General features: G+C 54.4%; 1 protein-coding gene across 3 annotated transcripts; it reads left to right on the forward strand.

Moving 5' to 3' along the window:
* The first annotated feature begins 985 nt into the window (after positions 1 to 985).
* Positions 986 to 21,196, forward strand: CDIP1 (cell death inducing p53 target 1). Of its 3 annotated transcripts, none has more exons than XM_055409384.2 (6): positions 986 to 1,113; positions 17,737 to 17,819; positions 18,266 to 18,370; positions 18,475 to 18,630; positions 18,959 to 19,232; positions 19,339 to 21,196. In XM_055409384.2, exons 3-6 carry the CDS (start codon positions 18,286 to 18,288, stop codon positions 19,448 to 19,450), a joined length of 627 nt encoding a protein of 208 aa, XP_055265359.1. In that variant the 5' UTR covers positions 986 to 1,113; positions 17,737 to 17,819; positions 18,266 to 18,285; the 3' UTR covers positions 19,451 to 21,196. The 3 variants fall into 3 exon arrangements, with proteins under 3 accessions (XP_055265359.1, XP_055265358.1, XP_088689083.1); XM_055409383.2 differs by lacking the exon at positions 986 to 1,113 and adding an exon at positions 1,315 to 1,466; XM_088832957.1 differs by lacking the exon at positions 986 to 1,113 and adding an exon at positions 8,526 to 9,356.
* The last annotated feature ends 42 nt before the right edge of the window (positions 21,197 to 21,238 follow it).

A 21,238-nucleotide genomic window follows, 5' to 3' on the forward strand; every position in this document is an offset into this window, starting at 1 on the left:
CAGTTGGGTACCCAGGCTAACTTTGTTGGACTTAAGGAACAAACTGGACTTACAAACTCATTCACAGAATGGAACTTGTTTGTATGTGGGAGACTTACTGTACTGAACCACTGCTCCCAGGGAAATGCAGGGTAAGAGTCCTGTCAGCTACTTGTCACAATATTTGCATCAACTAATTAACACATAACCGTGTTTTGAGTGTTTCTGTTTAAAAATGCTTTATTTAATATACATTTCACTCAATAACATTGAACTCAAGGCCAGCAACACTATAACTCATGTCTGCACAGCTGACCTAACACAAGTATTTTCTGTGTAAGATCTTCTGGTACTCAGAAAAACTAAACACTTTAAACAGCAAAACCAATCAAAAGCACCAAAGTGTGAACATGGCATTAAACATGCCCTCTAGGACTTCCCTGGCCGTCCAGTGGTTGGGACTCCACGCTTCCAATGCAGGGGGACCAGTTGGATCCCTGGTCAGGGAACTAAGATCCTACACGCCTCACAGGGACACCAAAAAAAAAAAAAAAAAATTAATTAAAAAAAATGCCTACTAACACGCTGATCAATGACAAAACACTTAAAGGTATGAAAGCTGAGAGAAGACGGAGTGTTGTCTCATTTAAGCTCTGCTTGGAATCTCCATATCACGCAACTACCATCGTTCCCACCTGGGCTTGTCCACATGATGCCCATTGCCTACACAATAAATACTTGTGGAATAAAGGAACAAACGTGCCTGGAAGGACAGCAAGTGAGTTTTGCTCTGGCAGATATGGGAGTTGGGGGGGCAGTGTAGGGGCGGGGACTGGTGCACAGGGAGGAAAACCTCCCGTAATTTTCCAGTCACCTCATCTGACAACCCCCAGGTCCCGCCGTGTGCCTCGCCTGGGCCGAAACGCTCGCGCTCGCCTGAGGCCCGCAGGGCTAGTCACGTGCGGCCTTGAGGCCACGCCCCCGAGCTGACCTCACGGCCCCGCCCCTCGCCGTGACGCTGCGGGCCTCGGCCCTGCTCCAAAGGCTACCCGCCTCCTTCTGACAGACGCCCGACTGCGAGCTGCGGAGGTGGTTGTTCTTGGTATTGCGGCCGCAGCCAGTGCCGCGGCGACGGTGAGTCGCCCCGACCATTCTAGACGGCTTCCCGCGGAGTCCCTCGGGAGCAGGGCTGGGCGCTCGCGGCCCTCGCCAGGAGAGGGACGACCTCCCTCCGGCCGCGAAGCCCCCTCTCCGCCCCCGCCCGCGGCGCCCGCGCGATGCACGCCGGGCACTGTGGTCCCCGCTGGCCCGCAGAGCGCGTCTCAAGGGCCTGGACGGACTACATCTCCCAGAGGCCTTTGGGCGGGAGGAGGGGTGCGGTGTGCGCGCAAAGCCCCGCGGGGCTGAGGGTCTTGTCCTTCGAGACAGACAGCTTGGACCCAGGCTGTCTCTGCGTTCTCTCGGCCTGGGGCGGCCGGCTTGTCGAGGTAAAGGGACCCCGGGGGCGGCACAGCGGGCCAGTAGCCTCCTCTCAGGACGCCGATGCGATCCAGAGCGGCTTTGGGCTTTTGACGTCGTACCGTCTTTAGGCTGGTCGGCCACCTGCGGGGCTGCGGTGACACCTTAACCAGGCCCGGACGGGCGGCGGGCTCGATGCACAAGGGGCTGCCGGCCCGACCCTGGGGTCCCGCCATCATGCCTCCCACATCCTTGCAGGCAAGCTTGCCGAAGTACCACCCCCAGTTTTCTGCAGGGGCTGTTTCCTCAAGGAGAGGGGCTCGGGCGGAGGGTCTCGGTGACAAAGAAGCTTCTGCTGGGCTCCGTGGTGACCTTGGCAGGCCCGCCGGGCCCCGCGCGTCTCTGCCTCCCCCGCCCTCCCCGGCCCGCCTACATCTGTAAATCTCTGTGCCCGCTCTCGGCCACACATGCTGGTGCTAGGGGCCGAGGGTGGCGGCAGTTACCTGGCTTGGCTTTGGGCCCAGCTTCATGCCATTGAAGACCTTGTTGTAGTTGAACTCACAGCATCATGCGAGTCCGGGTTTGGACCCTTGACTTATTTAAAGGTAGGCATGTTTCTGCTTTCTTATAAATGTTCCCAGGTATCTTCACAACAGGTGTCAGGTAAGGAGCAAGGGGCTGTAAGTTTCTCCACTGTTGGCCTAAAATCCTCTGCCTCAGTCACTGGGGCCCTTGTTCATAAGGCTGATTACGGTACCCACCCCCAGAGGTTCAGATATAGCCGTTATGAGATGTGCCCTCAGGACTCTATTTAATAAGTTCCCCAGATAATTCTCGCGCTTCTTTGGGGTTGAGAACCTTTGTCTTAGAGTGAGCAGGGTGGAGGACCTTGAAGATAGTGCCTTCACCAGTTTTGTGTGTTTCCTGTGGGCTCCTGGGCAGGGCAGTGCCTGGCAAGTGTGACCTCGCTTCTAGTGCTTTGTTCCTTTCCTCAGGGTTGATCTAAGATCAGAGTTGGATGGGGAGAGGCCCACCAGCTCTGCCTTGCCAGACGTTTAATTTTGAAAAATTCCAAATGTCCAGGAAAGTTGAAAAAATTTTACAGTGACCGCCCATAGAACACCATCTAGAATGTGCAGTATTTTATTATACTTTGTCACCATTCTAGCCATCCCGCAGCAGCAGGGTGCGCTGAGGATATCCATCCGTTTCCCTCCCAGGTGGTTAAACATGCATAGCATTCAGTAGTGGTAGAATTCTCCCCCTTGTTTTTTAACTGTCCGCATACTTGGAAGTCTTTTTGTTTTCCATCCCTGAGGACCAGAAGACTCTGGATGGGCCTATGGAACCAGGAAAGAACTTCATATGTGCTTTTGCAAAGATTTGGAAAAAACAACAGGCGGTGGTGGTTCTAGAATCACCCTAAGGGCAAACGCATGAACTGTGTGAATGCTACCTCAGGGAACAGAACTGTTTTGAAGGGGAGCTAATGAAAGGTGCCCTTATGGCCAGGTTGCCCCTCAGATGGAGTTGTTAGGAACTGATGCAGGTGGTCAGCTTGGAAGCTGTTCCTGCTCTCTTGCTCCGTTTGAACTTGCTGGTTCGGTTTGTTTCCTAATGCTTGAGGGGCACAGGGCTGCCTAGCCCTGTTAAGCTCTGAGTCCCTTGGGCCCAGGTACTTTATTCCACAGCCATAGACACCAATCGTAACCCTCCCTCTTCAGTGATCCGAAGGGGAGAGAAGAGACAGGGCCTGGAAAAATTCATCTCCATTCTCAGAAACACTACTGAAAGGGCACAGACATAGTCTTATTCCTATAGGACACAGGGCGGCGTGCCAGTTAAAGTCGTGACATTGTGTGTTGATGTCTCTGCCCTCATGAGGAGGGAGGCAGCGGTGCCAGTGAGCAGCCAGCATGCTGTGGGAGCATTGCAGAGGGCACCGGCCCTCAGTGGGGAGGAGAGAGGAGGAGAGCCAGGCTGGCAGTGGTGGCGTGAGGCTTATTGTGCCCCCACAAAGAGACTTGGAAGTGGAGTGCACAGCATGGAAATGGGCCGGTTTCTAGGATCCCATAAAGGCCTGCGGTCTCCTGTTCCTTCATAGACTGGATCCTCCAAGACACATATCCCCTGAAGGTGCTAGAGGCTGCGTGCAACTTAGTGCTGCAGAGGGCGGGGGCACCTGGCTGGGGACCTCTGGTAGGCAGAGCCTCTCCCCCGGGAGGGCCACCCACATGAGGAGATGCAGGATCCGTCAGCTCCTCAGCCTGTGGACCTACTTCCTCTCCTTTGGGTCATCAGTCTCCGGTGACAACACTGGGGTCCTGGGACCAGCACTGCCTGGATTCCATAGCCCACCCTGGAGGCCTTTTTGTCACTTACAAGCTGTGCAACAAACGTCTGCCTTTCCAGAGCTTCATTTTTCCAGAAAACATGTCTCATCACGTTTTCTGGTGCTCCCGATCTGTGGGTGCTATAAGCTCTCATGTGGTCTGTCCACTGGGTGGTCCAGACCATCCATTCTTACCCCAAGGAGGTGTCATGAGGGGCCAGGAAAAACTGAACGTGCTGGGTCCATGTTGTGTCTGTTGACTAAAAAAAAAGATGTACAACTGGAGAATTGTGAGTTAAGTTCTATTTGGGGCAAAATGAGGACTGAAGCCCGGGAGGCAGCATCTCAGATAGCTCTGAGAGACTGCTCCAAAGTGGCAGTGGGGGAAAGTCAGTGTATAAGGTTTTGGTGAAGGGGGAATTCAACACCATGAAGCACTCAATTTACAAAAGTTTTTTTGTTAGTCATAAGGATCTGATGTCACCATGAAGGGATTTAATGCTTCTCTAGATATGAGGAGATGCAAGGATTGAGGTCATAAAATCTGTTCCAAAAAACATCCAACTATCTATAGACCTGTCCCACCAGATTCCCTGGAGCACAGAGTGCCTCCCTCCACCCTGAACTCCCTTGGGGTTGTTGAAGGTCAACAGCTATAGCAGCATGGGGTTCAGGCTCCGTAGAGGCAGATGGCAGATGCCTTTGCTGTTCAGTCGTTGGCAGCGCTCTTGGTAAGTGCCAATTTGTCGTTGACATGTCCAGTAAGTTTTGATTCAGTCCAAACTCAAATCTGCTCTGTTGTCTGTGTCTTTCCGTCAAGGAGAAAACAGGCCAGGGAAAGTGGAAGTAGGTAGGGAAGGGTGGAAGAGTTGCCCTGGGTGGGGTTTGAGGAGAATTCCAACCCGGTGTCACTTCAGGAAGAAGTGAGAGGGTTGTCACAGTTCAGGTTAACTGAAGAGCAGCAGCCCTGCCCGCTGGGAGGCGGCAGGAGCGGAGTTCTGTCTGCAGCGTGTGCCGTTGCGTGTGCTCCGTGCCCACCTGCATCTGGTCATCGTTCTCGGTGCCAGTGCTGCAGACCTGGCTCAAGCACCTCTGCATCCCCCGGCCGAGAGCAGCCAGAGGACCTAGTGACTTGCCCAGGCTTGGCACGTAATGGCAGAGCAGGATCCCAAACCCGGCCGGCCTGAAGGGAAATGAGGGCTCCCCTGTGAAGATGGCTCCGTGGACCTGACTATGACTCAAGAAAAGGGTTTCTTTTCTTGTCTGGATATTTGATGCACTCATTGGAGAGCCAGCGCGGGCCTTCTCAATGGAGGCTGTGCTCTGGCCCTGTGGGGTGGGTTAGGCTGGTGGGAAGCCTTCCCTCACTAACCGCTGTGCCAGGGGCCGAGCTGTGCCCCCAGGCAATGAGGTGTTCTCCAGTGGGGCCCCAAGAGTGAGGGACAGGGGATCCCTCCACAGAGAGGTACAGGAGCGGCTCGATTTTCTGGAAAGAGTGTTTGGAGACTGAGGGTTGGGTCTTTGGTGGGGGCAAGGTTTGGTTTGTTTGCAGGGGTGTCTGGAGTGTAGTGTGGTAAAGAGATCTGGAACACACAGCCAAGTCCAGACTTTTCCCTTTGAACCTTGACCTTAAACCTTGACCAGCAGATAAGATCTGAAAGCTCTTTGAACCATGGTGTTCACTTGGCTTGCCTACAGATCAGGCAGAGACAGCTCTGGGACACCTCCCAGACATCCATCTTGGGGCCTGGGGTGCTGCTCCCTGAAGCAGGGCCCATGGGCTGCGGGCAGAGCTCCCGCCTGGAGTATCACTTTGTCAGCTGATACTTGATGTGCTGCCTGGGGCCATGGAGAGACTGACCCTCAGCACTACCTGGCCTTCCAGGAGCTGCCAGCCTGCCTGGGGCAGCTGGGCCCTTGACCACAGTTCTTTCCTCCTAGTGATTCTTAGTTCCAGTCCTGGAACCCCAGCCCACTTCCTTGCAGGGCCTACCTAGGGCTCACCCGGTCCTTGAAGCCTTCCCAGGGGCCCCACCCTCAGACCGAACCTTCTCTCACCCGGAGCACCTGCCATCACAGGTCTCCTTGGGTTTTGCTGAGTATCTTTTGTAAGTTTTTCTCAAATGCGAGCCTCACCTCCATCTGCAGCTCCCTGAGGGCAGGGATCAGGGCAGTAAGTGGCCTCCATGGAGAGGCCTTTGAAGTGTTGGCTGAATTAAAGAGTAAAGAATCTTAAGTCTTTTCAAGCAGGTAGTCACTTGAAAGAAAGAATAAACAACAAACTTGGGTAGTAATGGCTCTGCTGAATACAGTTGGCTAATCCCAGAACCAGAGGAATTCCGTGTTGTTCACGTGACCACTTCTCAGCTCTGGCACTCAGGGCAGGCCTTGGTTTCTGAGCCCAGGTCGTCTGTCTACCTGCCCTGGAGAGCGTGGAGGCCACACTGGGACCCATTTCTCTGTGGTCGCAGTTACACTGGCCAAACAGAACCTGTGCCTACTGGAGGTGTGGGCCAAGCACTGTAGGGTTCAGGACTCAGGGACCCATGTTAGCATCCCAGACAGTGCAGGGACTCCTCCACCTCACTCCCCTTGCGCGGGTGATTGGGCACACTTAAGTCCTCTGGGTGGAACCGCTCTGGTGCTTAGGCTCTCAGTCACGTCTGACTCTGCAACCCCATGGACTGTAGCCCGCCAGGCTCCTCTATCCATGGGATTCTTCAGGCAAGTATACTGGGGTGGATTGCGATGCCCTCCTCCAGGGGATCTTTCCAACCCCGGGATCAAACGTAGGACTCCCACATGGCAGGCTGATTCTTTACCAGCTGAACTACAAGGGCCAGCCGTGGGGGAGGCTCTCTCCTCACCTCAGGCCTGTCTTTTTGAAGATTTGCCTCAGAAAAGCCCTCCCTTCCCTGCTTATCCTTCCATGTGGCAGGCCTCACCAGCCGACCTACTGATATGTTTTACCAGTTTCTGTGTTTTATGGCCCCTCCCCCACTAGTTTGTGGACAGCTGTTTCCTCATCTTCAGGGCTTAGAACAGAGCCTGATGAGTAGTCCAGGCTTGCCTTTGTGGGCGCTTAGTAATGTCTGAAGACCACATGTATGTCAACTGACACCTTGGACTTGGTGATCCCTAGAGACACTTCCGGCCTGAAAGGTGACCTCTAGATGCATGAATACACACATGGCCAAAAATAAGGCAACCCCAGATATAACATGAGTTCCCACTTCCTCAAAGAGGAGATCCAAAATAATTCAGTTCCAAATGGCTTGGGTCAACTCTTCAGGTCAGATGTACATTTAGAGTGACAGGAATTTAGTTAAGCTTCCATGTACTGTTTCATGGAGTGTAATTTCAAATGCTGGTTACGTTTGCTCCCCACTCACGTTTCCCAGAGTGCTTTTCCCACTCTCCCCTTCTCTGTGGACATCGTGTCCTTGTCCTGGACACCAGCCCCTGGGGACTGTCAGTGCCAGCCGTGTGGGTTCCCCTTGCTGCATGGGGGGACGTTTCCTCTGGAGAGCGTGTCCCTTTACTGCGTCGGCCTGTACACAGCTTCTTACCACATGCCCTTTCAAAGGCTGTTTACCATTGGAACGGTGAGGTCCCACCCTGGGAATAATTACTAGTCTGCTGGCTTTGGGCTTTTTTCTTTTCACTGACTCCATCCAGGTGACCTCTAGAAGCATGCCACGCTGGACTGACCGAGGCAGACGTTCTCCTCCCGGCAGTGCCTAGTGTGAGAAGTGAGACTGCCTGCAACACGGGGACTTGTGTGACGCAGAGACGCTCCCTCCGTGTGCTCCCAAGGGGTGCATATAGGACCTTAGAGCTCATGAGGGCAGAACGGCAAAGTCTTCTCTCGGGAGTATAGAGATCCACTCCTCCCCGACGGAATAGGGGTACCTGGGCAAGACCTGGCTGCAGGCTGAGCTCCTCGCCTGGGCCGGTGAGGCCAGCAGGCATTTGTGTCCAAAATAAGACTCTTACAGCCAGGGGACCTTGTAGTGGCCACGTGGCTGGGCTGCACTTCAGGACCTAGATTTTTTTCCTGGGTTGGGCTGGTGTGTCTTGATCTGAGATGACCAGTTAACATAGAGTCACCCGCAAGGCTCTCCATTTTACAGCTCGCCATGGTGGTATAGTGGGGCACAGAGCTGCCTTCCGTTTTGTGTCAGCTCAACAGAGGCAGCGGTAAGGACTTCGTCTTTTCCGGGTTCAACTCTGATTGCCTAAGTGTTGGTTCTTAGACTCATCGCATTTCTAAAATTAGTCCGCCTTCTGGTTACCAAGCCCTGCCTGTCCTGCAGGTGCGGCTGTCCTGTTTATTCAGTCGTGGTTGCAGCTGCATCTGCTTTTGGCCCTGGCTCCTTGTTCCCTCCTGTCTGTACTTCCTCCTCTGTGCCAGCGGTAGAAGCAGAAACCAAGCTCCTGAGCCTGGTCCTGCCGGAGTGGAGGGCGGGGAGCTCGGGGGCAGGAGGAGATCTCTCCAGCTCATGTCTCGGGCAAGCCCCGTCTCCATTTGCTCATGCATCTGTCTGTTGGGATTTTCTCACCCGCTGCCTCTGCCAGGTGATCTCCTGCAGGCTCTCCAGGAGGGGTGTCTGAGGCTGGAACTACCTGTAGCCTGCCAGGCTCCTCTGACTGTGGGGATTCTGCAGGCAGGAACACTGGAGTGGGTTGTTGTGCCCTCCTCCAGGGGATCTTCCCCACCCAGGATCAAATGAACATCTCTTAACGTTTCCTGCGTTGGCAGGCGGGTGCTTGACCTCACTGGTCACCATGTGGGATCTTAGTTCCCCGACCACGGATCGAACTCGTGCCACCTGCATTGGAAGCGCAGAGTCTTAGCCCCTGGGCTGCCAGGGAAGTCCCCTGGCAGGCGGGTTCTTTACCACCAGTGCCACCTGGAACTACCTTGGACGATCTTCGTGTCCCAGCTTCATGGGTCTGGATCCCCCCAGTTTTACTAGAGCACTGGGAAGGGACTAGGCACAGAGAACTGACCGATGTTACCAAATTCCTACAAAAATGAAGTAGAGACTCCAGCTCATGAGTGGGGGACAGCCCATCCTTGCGTTTGCCTCGAGGACAAGTGCCTCGAAATGGACTGAATGTGGGAGAAGGTACAGGCAGTGGGATTGTCCTCCAGAAAAGCTATGTGCACCCACCCAACCTGCTGTGGCCCAGGTGCCCATGCCTCTGTCCTGGTGGGTCAGACTGGTTTGCCTCGGCTCCAGCTAGCTTCACCATGGCGGACACCATGTGCTTATTATTGTCGTCATCATGACGGTTCCTAGAAGTCTTACAGCCATTCTTGGAGTCCTTTCTGCCGTTTGATTTTCCTTCCAATGAAGAGCAACCAGCGTATTCTCTTTTCTGTTTCATTGTATACTTCCTTTCCCACGCTCTGCTGAGGCTCCATAAATACAGCTGTTTGTATGTATGCAAAGCATTGTTTGTGTTTGTGGGACAAAGTGCTGCCTGCTCTTCTTATCACGACCTCATTGACACAAGCCTGTGGGTCTAGGGCGGCTGCTGCCATTTCACAGATGGGAAGACTGAGACTCTGAAGTATCAGGTAGCCAGACGGGTGGGACCTAGTGCCTGGGCACTAGCAGGCGAGGCATCTGTACTTTCAGCTTGACCTGTGCCATCAGGGCTCCAGCCTCCCCGGGGAAGGGCCCAGGCTGTGGTATTTGGGGCCATTGGCTTAGGCTGATGTATCAGCTCTATGGAGCTGTGATATTCATCCCAGAGGAGCCTGTGGGGCTGGTGAGAGGAGAGCAGCCAGATGGGAAAATCAGATCTGCTTTCTGGTCCTTCCCATGTCTTTAGCCCGTTTTGAAGTGTTTCGAATTCCCAAGGCATCAGATACACCCATGTTCAGGTATAAAGAGGAAGAAATGGTTCGCAGCCACCCGTGATGCCGTCGGCTCCTGCCTCTATCAGGAAGGACAATGGGAAGGGGGCAGAGTTCAGGATTTCCAGTCCCATCGGTGCTGAACTCGGTGGCCCGGGGCCTGCTCAGTAAGGCAGTGTGGGCTCGAGGAAGCCAAGGCTTCCGGAAGTCCTTGTGGGAGCTTTTCAGGGAAGGACCTCTTGTTTACAAAGCCTCAGGCCCAGGGAGCACTGTTTATTGTTAATAGTACTTGTTTTCCTTCCTTGTTAAAATAATCAACTGGAAATGTACCAATCAGAATCAGTAGATTCTGGCTCTCATGGGTTGAGAATTGCTGTAAACCAGCTTCTCTGTTTCCCTTCGATACTGAGGTTGGGTCTGGCTGCATTTACTCAGCCCAAAATAACTGGTGAAAACAAGTGAGCTTGTTTCTCACCGCAGGTTAGGGGAGGTCGTCAGTGCCGGGGTGGTGTCTCCATAGTCATCCGGGGCCTGGGCGCCTTTAGTTGTCCTCAGCACGGCTTCCATCCCCAAGGTCGTCTCGTGGTCAGCATGGCTGTGGGGCTTGTAGCCTTCAGCCTCCTGGTGGCAGGCAGGAGGAGGGCCCGAGGACACAGGGTCCATCTCCTGGTGAGGCGGCTCCCTTTCGGCACCTTCCAAGAATGTCTGTCACCTGTGTGACTCATTGGCCAGAACCGAGTCATGTGGTTCCCCCATTCTTAGGCGGGCTGAGAGCATCTTCACACAGGTGCTGCTGCCCTGGTCCTCCGGGGGCTCCCAGGTCTGAGCGCTGCAGGGCGGCCCCCGGGCCCTGTGCCTCTGAGGCCGTCCTGAGGCTCGATGGCTCCAGGCTGCTGTCTGGCTGCCCACCCCGGGCACAGCCTCCTTCCTGAGGCCTGTGACTCTGTCCTGCCACTGTCCCTGCCCTCCCCCTCGGCCGGCATTGACCCCACCTCCTCCCCCCACACCCGGGCTCACTTGGAGAGATGTCCCCTGACCCCTGGAATGGGTCTGGTCTGCCTGTACTTCCACAGCGTACTTTCTCATGCATCACTGGTCTGGGGTTTGGGGTGTGTCTTTGACTCCAGTCTCCCCAACTCAGTTGTGAAGGCAGGACCAAGCCTCTCACTTCCTGCCACTTCCCAGCCTGTGCCCAGCACGAAGTAGGTGCTTCACAGGAGTCAGCACCAACAGACTGCTGGTTATTCCCAAAAGAAGCACCATCCCCTCCAGGGGCTTCTGTTAAGTGGCCATCACACAGACTGTCCTTCAGCCCGCCCCTGGGGACTTGCGAGAACAGGAGGGTTATGTGGCATTGCCCAGGGAGCCAGTGGCCATCCCTGGTGAGCAGCCCTCGGGCAGAGGGACGCCTCCAGGAGGGTGGGGGGTTGTGTAGATGGTGTGGGTCAGGCCTCCAGGAAGGTCTGCTTGCTCACAGGGCCTGAATGCTTCCGTCCTCTGGAGGACCCTGGGACCCCCGCTCCCTGGGTGCTTGCTTTCACCATGGGCCTCCACCCCTTACAGAGCAGTGGGCACCTCCTCGGTTCAGCAGATAGGAGCTGAAGACAGGGTGAAAGGCTGCCTTTCTGTTTTCCTGGCAAAGCCCCAAGCCCTTCTGGCCAGCCGCCTAGAACCTGCCTCCCGGGGACAGAGGAACCCCCCTGGGGCCAGCTGGCATCATGCTGCCGTGGCTGCGGGAGCTGGGGAATGAGCTCCTGGAGCAGTGGGCAGGCCGTCCCAGCTCTGGGAAACTCGGCCCTGCAGCTGCTGCCTCCAGGGCCCCAGGTGGACGCCAGGGTCCAGGCCCAGTACCCTTCCCCGGGCACTGCAGCCGTGGAGTGCCAGGGCAAATGCTGGGAAAGAGCTGGCCCTTCAGGAGGACTACTGGGCTGTCTTCCTTTCCAGAAGGTGTCTCAGGGGCCTCCAGGTTGGCCTCCACTTGCTGGGCCTTGGTGACCTCTACGGGCCGGGCGCTCAGACTGCACTGGGTCACCGGTCCCCGAGATCCTGGGGGACTAGAGGCTGCTGTGGCAGAGGTGGTAGTGCCTGTGTTGTTTTCCTTCCTGTTGAATGTTGTTTTTCATAATCAACCTGAATAACCGGGGCCATTTATTCGGTGTTCTTGTGTGCGAGGCCTCAAGCTACTGCTCCGGGCAGTTCGCTCGTGCTGTTTATTATAAAACTTGCTCCAGCCCTGAGTGGTAGGTGTGATTACAGACGAGGAAACAGGCTCAGTGGGGTCACACAGCTGCAGAGTGGGAGAGCTGGGTGTGAACTGGTCCGGCGCGTGTGGCAGCAGGCACGTCCGGCAGCAGGCACGTCCCTGGAGTGCCAGCAGCCCGCTTGGAGGACCCTGGGACGGTCCCCTCTCGGTCCCTCTGGCTGTGGAGCCCTGACCTGCTCTGCCTGTAGGCATCCTCTTACCAGTTTGGGGCTCCTCCCGCCCAGCAGCTCTTGAAGAGTGACTTGCAGTCGCCTGGAGGCTTCCTGAGATCTTCCAGGGACTGAAGGTCAGCACTGTGTTTATAAGGACACGCAGAGGTTGTTAGTTATTCTGCCCGTTTCCATCGCGTTGGCACTTGAAGGGGCGGCGCAGCAGCAGTGGGACTCAGCTCAAGGTGTGGCCCCCGCCGCACCAGTGATGTCGTGGTTGTGTTCCTGCAGGCTTCACTGAAGAGAAAGCAGTAAAAATGACTGAGTGTATTAGCTGGACCTGTGGGTGCACGTTGTTAATGTTTTGTGTGGTGAGAGGAGAGGAGGCGCATGCTGGGTCCCTCAGGGGAAGCTCGGGTGCGGCTGTTGGAGCTGTGAGCCCAGCTACTCAGCTGGCGTTTTCATGGAGCTCCACATTTACTTAAAATAACAGCTGACACACAGACTATAGTTACTCGGATTTGGGGATTCAGCCGACAAAGTGAGCCTGCAAAAAAAACCACTGACCTTTTGTTTTTGTATTTGTTGCCAGTGATAAAATTTGAGCTTTCAAGTGAAAATGTTAAAATCTCGGAAAACTTGTTTTTGCTGTGAGCTTGACAACTTCCCAGTAGTAAAGACTTTTCTGATGGGATTGGTGTTGATACTAACAATGTGATTTTTTTTTTTGAGAGGGGCATATCATATAATGAGATGCCTTGACATTGCCAGATCTACATAATCAGGCTCATAAATGTGGACCAGAATTTTCCAAATGACCCAGGCATGCTGTTATAAAACCAGCCATGTGTAAAAGAGCCATTCCAAATACAAGGTAGCCCAGTGATTTTTTCAGTGTAATAGGGAAAATTTTGTTGTGAAAGATTCGTATTCCATATTGAAGATAACCTTTAAGAACTGTCAAGTTTGGGTGTGGTGTTGAAGAATATCCACAATAAGCTGAAAAAACTATTCAGTCCCTCCCTCCTTTCCAGCTGCTTACTATAGGAGGCTGGGTTTTCTCATACTTCATCCAAAACATCACAACAGATTGGATGGAGAAGCAGATACAGGCATCCAGCTGTCCTCTCTTAAGCCAGACTTTTTTATTTTCTAGAAATATAGTTAATTTATAACACTGTGTTAATTTCTGCTGTACAGCAGTGATTCAGTTATACATACATATTCATTATTTTTCACATTCTTCTCTGGTTCATCACAGGCTATTGAATATAGTTCCTGTGCTATACAGCAGGACCTTGTTGTTTATCCCTTCTGTAGAGTCTGCATCTGCAAACCCCAAACTCTCAGTCCTTCCCGCTTCCCCGCCCCACTTCACATCCACAAGTCTGTTCTCTCTCTGTAAGTCTGCTTGTATTTCATATGTAAGTTAATTTGTGTCATATTTTAGATTCCCTGGTGGCTCAGCAGGTAATGAATCCGCCTGCGATGTGGGAGACCTGGGTTCGATCCCTGGGTTGGGAAGATCCCCTGGAGAAGGGAAAAGCTACCCACTCCAGTATTCTGGCCTGGAGAATTCCATGGACTGTATAGCCCATGGGGTCACAGAGAGTCGGACACGACTGAGCGAGTTTCACTGAGATTCCACATATAAGTGATACCACATGGTATTTATCTTTCTCACTTCCTTCATTTCGTGTGATCATCTCTCGGTCCATCCATGTTGCTGCAAATCGCATTACTTCGTTTTTATGGCTGAGTAATATTCCATTGTGTTTATGTACCACGTCTTGTTCATCCATCCGTCAATGGACATTTGGGCTGTTTCCATGTCTTGACTGTTGTGAATCGTGCTGCTGTGAGCATGGGGTGCCTGCATCTTTCTGAATTAGAGTTTTGTCCACATATATGCCTAGCAGTTGGATTGCTGGATCATTTAGCAACTTTTTCACTTTTTGAGGACCCTGCATACTGTTCCGTAGTGGCTGCTCCAATCTACATTCCCACCAGCAGTGTAGGAGGGTTCCCTTTTCTTCACATCCTCTCCAATATTTGTTATTTGTACTTTTTAATGATGTAAGCCAGACTTGTAAAGGGTTGGCGGAAATGTAAAACAATGCCAGTCTTCTTATTAAATCTTGTTTTGGAAAGTAGTTATTTTAAATTTTTGTTAACATGCAATGAGTTAATCTTTTTAATGAACAAATACTTTTTAACAGTTCCTCGTTTTTGGTTTCTAATAAGGTAAGTATTGATAGGTATAACCTACAAAAACAAAATCTTTGGTGTCCTTAATAATTGAGGGTTAAGGGGTCCTGAGACCAAAAACCTTGAGAACGGCTGTTGCAGCTGACCCTGGCGGAGCTGATGTCAGAATGTCCTCCGTATGGCCGCCGTCCTCCCGCTCGTCTCTGTCTCACCCCACGCCCTTCCTCATCCTCCAGGAACCTTCGTGTGTGTGCTGACGGGGCTCAGCCCCACGCTGCCCTCCCAGCCTTCCTCCAGAAGACAGTGTTGGTGTTCCCTCTGCAGGTCCTGTGTCGGGTGGGGACCCCGGAGGCAGGGTTGGCACCCTTCCCACACAGGGTGCATGTCCTGATGGCTCAGACTACAGAATGGAGTTTCCAGCAGGGGATGGAGCCAGGGAGGAGCACATCCTGCTGGCCCGGGCCCAGGCCCTCCTGGCTTCCTCAGGGAGACCCCGGGCTGCCTCTGGCTGCAGTTTGTCGGCCAGGCCCTGGCCCTGGCTCAACGGCCGTGCACTCTGCAGTGAACGAGGAGGAGCTGGGAGCAGAGCAGGACGCCAGGGTTGCCTCCCGGGGCCAGAAGTCTTGTGCTTTTAACTCCATGCAGGGGCGTGGGGAGACCGGGCTCTGCAGAAAGTGCCTGGCCCTGTGTCCCACCCCAGAGACCCCCAGTCCCACCCCAGAGGCCCCCAGCACCTGCTGTTCTGGGGAAGGCGAGATGAGCCCGTAGCAGGAAATGGGTCCAGAGACAGACAGACGTGGAGCTGGGCTTGATCCCACTTTGTGTGCGCACGTGCTCAGCCGTGTCTGACTCTTTCGGACCCCATGCACTGTAGCCCACGAGGCTCCTCTGTCCTTGGCATTTCCCAGACAAGAATACTGGAGCGGGTTACCATATCCTTCTCCAGGGGATCTTCTTGACTCACGGGTCGAACCTGCGTCCCCAGCGTTCCCTGTATCACAGGCGAATTCTTTACCTGCTGAGCCACTGGGGAATCTCACTTTAGGGTGACTGAAATATTCTGCGCTAGGCTGTGTTGGGCCTACCCAGCAGGCTCTGCCGTGGCTTAGAAAGGCAGCTGCAGGGTGGGTGTGGAGGGGAGAGACAGGAGTGGTGGGGCCTGGGGGGAAGCAGTGCCCCGTGGCAGCGCCTGCCCCGGGTTCGGTGTTGGGTGACACCAGGGGCGGTGTCTTCCCCGTTACTGATGCAAGAGACAAACGAAACCAGGTGTCATCTTGACGTTACAAATCAGTGATTAACAGCATTCAGAGTGTGGCTGCAAGTCAGCATCATCCTTCACAGAAGGTATAAAATGTCTATAGTTTTTGACCTAATAATCTCACTTCTGGCATGGTTAGGCCAAGGAAATAATCCAAGAAAGGGAAAGAGCGTTAGTCAAAGGTGTTGCATTGTTTATGACAGTAACAAGGAGCCTTCTAAATGATTTAATAGGGATTGGTCAAGTAAACAGGGATGGGCCGCTTTTTGGAAATACTAAAATCTGTGATCATGGAGTCTTACAGGATAGAGGAAATATATGTGACACAGTGTTAAAAGGATTTAACTTTGTCACAACAGCAACTATATAAAAACCTGGCTGCCTGTGCAGACTGGCAGGGACATGCAGAGATTGGCTGCATTAGGATGATAAGGTTGGGCAATTGTGTTTTCCTTGTTTAATAAGTTTTATTGACGTACAATAATCTGCATACCATATGATTTCCCCATTTAAAGTGTGCAATCAGGGACTTCCCTGGCGGTCCAGTGGTTAAAACTCTGTGCTCCAAGTGCAAGGGGGAACAGGTTCAACCCCTGGTCAGAGAATTAAGATCATGCCTCAGCTGAAAAATTTTAAAGTATGCAATTCAGTGGTTTTTAGTATAGTCACAGAGTCATGCAACCATCATTCCAGTATTACAACATCTACAGTGTCCCAAAAGGAATTCCATACCGGCCATAAGCCAGCCCCCCAAGCCCCTGGAAACCACTAATCTGGTTTCCGCCTTGTGGATTATCTGGATTTACCTCATATACGGAATCATGCAATACATGGCCCTTTGCATCTGGCTCCTGTCACTGAGCACCGCGTTTTCAAGGGTCATCTAGGTTGAAGCTGTGTCCGCACTTCATCCCTTTTCGTGGCTGAATAATATTCCACTGTATAGATACAGCCAGTTTGTTTATCCACTTATCAGTTGATGGACACTTGAGTTGTTTACTTTTTGGCTATTGTGAGGAATTCTGCTATCAACATTCTTGCACAGGTTTTTGTGTGGCCCTGAGTTTTCAGTTCTTTGGGGTATATACCTAGGAGCGGAATTGCTGGGTAACTCAAAGAACTGCCAGTTTTCCAGAGCAGCTACACCAGCCGTGGGGCGGGGGAGAGGTTCCAGTTTCTCTACATGATACTCATTATTGTTCTCTTCATCTTAACCATCCCAGTGGGTAGAAACGGTACCTTGTAATTTTGATTTGCAGTCACCTTTTGACTCACAATGTTCAGGTTCTTTTCATGTGCTTATTGAGCATTTGTTTATCTTTGGAGAAATGTCTGTTCCCATCCTTTCACCCATTTCAAACAACTGAGTCATCTTTTCTGTTAATGAGTTAGAAAAGTTCTTTATGTATTCTAAATGGTGCAGGTCCCTAAGATACCTGATTTGAAAGAATTTTCCTACATTGTGTGGGCTGTCTTCCCACTTTCTTGATGGTGTCCTTAGAAGCACAAGTCTTACATTTTGATGAAATTGACTTTATCTTTTTTCACTTTTGTTGCTGGGACTCAGTCCTTCTGGCCCTGCCACTGGCTTGTTACATTTAATATTTAAACTGACTGACTCCAGGCTCCCTCTTCCTCAGCAGGATTGTTGGGGACCCCTGATTCCTGTAGCTCTTTTTCCTAGTTCACATTATTTCAGTTAAAGTAAGTCTCACTTTAAAATGCTCCTAATTTAGGGGCTTTCATGCTGTTGAAGAGAGTTGAAGGAAGTGTCTTACTAAAGGAGACAGAATGCAGACCCAGGGCGGGAAGGTGGCCTGCTTCTCCAGCAGCAGGTGCTTTTAGTGAACTTTGTGAAGGAAATGAGGGAGAGTATGTCCCAAGACCGACACCGCCTCCTTCCTTCTCACCATCCACTCCCTGACCACACCACTGTGCCGCTGCTCTGGGGAGATGCCCTCGGTTTTGACTGCTTCCTGCAGGGCATGTGGACGTGTAGGGGCTGCTCCGGGCTGGTGGGGAGAGGAGGGAGGACTGGCCGTGGTCCTGGGGGTACAGCAGCTGTGGGCAGGGGAGGGGGAGCTTGGGTGTGGGTAAGGACACAGGATGGCATCGCCTTGGGCAGCGGTGCCAGGGCAGTGTGGCTGCGTGGGGCCAGGTGCCCAGGGCCAGCTCTGCCCCGGTGCTGAGGGCACTGCCTGTGGGTCTCCCCCGAAACAGCTCCCAGAGCCCTGCGTGTTCGCCCAGACCAGCAGTGGAAGGAGCCTCACCTGCCTGTCTCCTCTGAGTACCTGGGATCAGAGGTAAAGCGTCGCCCGACCCTCCACAGGCAGGCCCTGGTGCTCCCTCGGGGAGGGGTGGAGAGGACCCAGTTGGACTGCCCTTGAGATGCCCTAGATGAGGTTCCCGAGCTGCTGGGTTCTGCCCCCTTCACCAGGCCATCCCCCTGCCCTCGGCTCCCACACAGAAGTGTGGGTGACCCCTGAGGTTCTGGAGGTTGCTAGATGGTGGCTCTGGATGGGGTTACCTCGGCAGTGGTGGGGCATCTCCAGGGCCTGGGAGCAGCCGAGTCTGTGCTCCTGAAGGACTGGCCCCGGCCCATACCAAGCAAAGAGACCTGTGTGGGGAGACGAGTGAAGGTGACCTGAGGCCAAGAGCAAGGGATGCCCACGGGAGGAGCCACGGAAGGCCCTGTGTCGGGGGCCGGGGGTAGCTGGGAGCACAGCCTGCACCCTGGTTTCTCCTCCAGGCCCAGGAGAAGCAGTGAAGATGTCGAATGACCCGCCCCCTCCTTATCCTGGGGGTCCCACAGCCCCACTTCTGGAGGAGAAAAGTGGCGCTCCGCCCACGCCAGGTAGGGTCCCATGCCCTCCGCAGCTGCCGGGAGCTGCACCTGGAGCAGTGCCCCTCCAGCAACTAAGCCTCTGCGCTTCCTCCCCCACCCCCCGCCCCGTCCAGGCCGCACCTCCCCGGCTGTGATGCAGCCCCCACCGGGCATGTCGCTGCCCCCTGCAGACATCGGCCCCCCACCCTATGAGCCGCCCGGTCACCCGGTGCCCCAGCCCGGCTTCATCCCCCCACATGTGAACGCAGACGGCACCTACATGCCTCCAGGTAAGACGGAAAGGAACCCGCCGGCCCAGCACCCCACGTTGGCGGCTCGGCCAGCCCCTCCTGCCGGCCAGCAGTCTGTGTGGGTGTTTAAGGTAAGGGCAGAGGGCCGACCATGCAGGTGGACAGCAGACACGGGAAGGTGCCCAAGAGCGCAGTATAGGGAGGTTCGGACAAAGACCAGGAAAGGCTGGGAGAAGGACGATGGTCACCTGGTCCCCAAGCCTGTGTCCTTGGGTGCTGGAGGCTCGGGGATTTGTGCTCACCTTTCCTGTGCGGCCAGCGGCCCAGCCCGCCAGTGACCCGCCTTTGCTCCGTCTTCTGTTTCTAGGTTTCTACCCTCCTCCAGGTCCCCATCCACCCATGGGCTACTACCCACCGGGGCCCTACCCGCCAGGGCCCTACGCTGGCCCTGGGGGCCACACGGCCACGGTCCTGGTCCCCTCAGGGGCCGCCACCACCGTGACAGTGCTGCAGGGAGAGATCTTCGAGGGCGCGCCCGTGCAGACGGTGTGTCCCCACTGCCAGCAGGCCATCACCACCAAGATCTCCTATGAGATCGGCCTGATGAACTTCGTGCTGGGCTTCTTCTGCTGCTTCATGGGGTAGGTGGTGCAGGCACCCTCAGGGTGGCGCCGCGCCCACCTCTGCTGCCCTGGAGGGGGCCGGGCTCTCGGCCCCTGCTCTTCAGGCCTGTCTCTCCTGATGCAGGTGTGACCTGGGCTGCTGCCTGATCCCCTGCCTCATCAACGACTTCAAGGATGTGACGCACACGTGCCCCAGCTGCAAGGCCTACATCTACACGTACAAGCGCCTGTGCTGACGGGCTGGGCCTGGACTCCCCGCTGTCCGTCTGGCCCCCTGTGCTTCGCCCCCCGCACTCAGTGGCTCATCTCCCTGCTCCCACTTGGGGGTGGAAGCCGTTCCACTGGCCCGTCCCCTGGAAGTCTTGTGCTCTTCGCCTTGCCCTTCCCTGAGCATCTGACTCTTGTGGCAAAAATTCTGTTGGATTTCAGGCCAAGGGTCAGTGAGTGGTGGGGATGGCACTGGGCTTGTGTGCTGCTGGCATGCTAGGTGTTTTTGATCAGGAAGACAAGAGGGAATGGTCTTCTTACATGGTCCTCCCTGCTGGGGTCTCTTCTCCATTTCTGTATCAGGGACAGGTTTGGTCTGGAGTTTCCCTGGGACCAAAAGCAGCCAGAGCCATGGCTGGTTCCCCAGACTGGGCCTGCAGTGGGGCCGAGCCCATAGCCACCTCCATTTCTGATCTGATGGGCTGAGAGTGGCGGATGGACCCAGGCAGGACTGAGTTTGTGGAGGCAGGCATGACGGTCAGAAGGAATGACTCTGGCCCTCAGAACTCAGGAATTCTTAACTGTGCCCAGGAATCACCTGGGGTAAATAGAGGTCAGCACACCTGCAGGCCACACGGTGAGGGACTGGACCCTAGCTTGCCAAGAAGCGATTCTCATGGCCCCTGCCGAGCTCCCTTTCAGCCACACCTCTCCAGCCTTTGCTGGGGCCAGAAGGAATGCCCAGGAGCCAGGCCATCCGGCTATACCGTGTCCTTGCAGCGTGTGGACACAGCCTCTGCCTGGTGCGTCCCAGGTGGGACCAGAGAAGACAGAGCGGGGCTTCCTTGCAGGCACTCGGGGCTCTGCGGTGCACTCTCCACAGGCCCTCCTCCTGGTGCCCACAGGGCCCTGCACCCTGGCTGGTTCGCCATCACTGCTCTCGCTCCATCAGGAGGCGCTGCAGCAGGAGCAGCTGTGGCGCTGGACTGGGGACAGGCTGGGGACAAGGAAGGAGCAGCCACAAGTGGTAGAGGTGCCCTGGTGGCCACCAGCCCTGCCCTGGGCCTGAGCACACTGTTTCCTGAAGGGTTTGTCTGTGAACTTGCTCCTGTGGACCGCTGTATCCTGCTGCCCCCTCCTGGTCTTGCACGGCCACTGCATGGCCTCCTGTCACTGTGAACCGTGGCCAGTCTCAGTTGATAGTTCCTCATTAAATTGGCCCTTTCACTCCCCCGCCCAAGGCCTCTGCTCTCTTGCCTGGCTTCCTTCTTTTTTGAGGGAAAGAGGGTGGGGGGCCTGCAGGTAGTTGGAAGGCAGGGGGTCAAGACCTCAGGGTCTCAGTGCTTCTGCTGAACCAACTACCCAGGGACAATGCTGGTGTCTCAGTCCCTGGTTAAACCCACTGGAGCCCAGCCGTGACTGCGCCATCAGGCTTCCTTACTGATAATGTCACCTGTCTCCATACCACGCACCTGCCCATGGGGTCTGCAACCTGGAGACCCCCCAGCCACAGCTCGGGGTCCTCAACCCTGTGGGGAGGTACCCTTGCTCCCTTGAGCAGGACAGAGCCACTGGGGCTGAGGCGTTGGGTCTGTGGGCTGCTGGGGCGGGCAGGCAGCTGGGCCCCCACCCCTCATCTGACTTGTGAAGGCAGGTGGGCTTGGTCAGTTACTGGAAAGTGTCCCCACCATTTAGTTCTTTTTTGAGTAACACTTCCACAGATTCTCAATATATAGAACAGGTAATAAACTATTAAAATAAATGTTTTAAGTTCATTTCTATTTTAGACAATGAATTATTATATAATACAAGTATAT

Source organism: Moschus berezovskii, chromosome 27 (genome assembly GCF_049115385.1).
Source record: "Moschus berezovskii isolate FMDL1 chromosome 27, NW_MosBer_1.0, whole genome shotgun sequence".
NCBI classification, from domain to species: Eukaryota; Metazoa; Chordata; class Mammalia; order Artiodactyla; family Moschidae; genus Moschus; species Moschus berezovskii.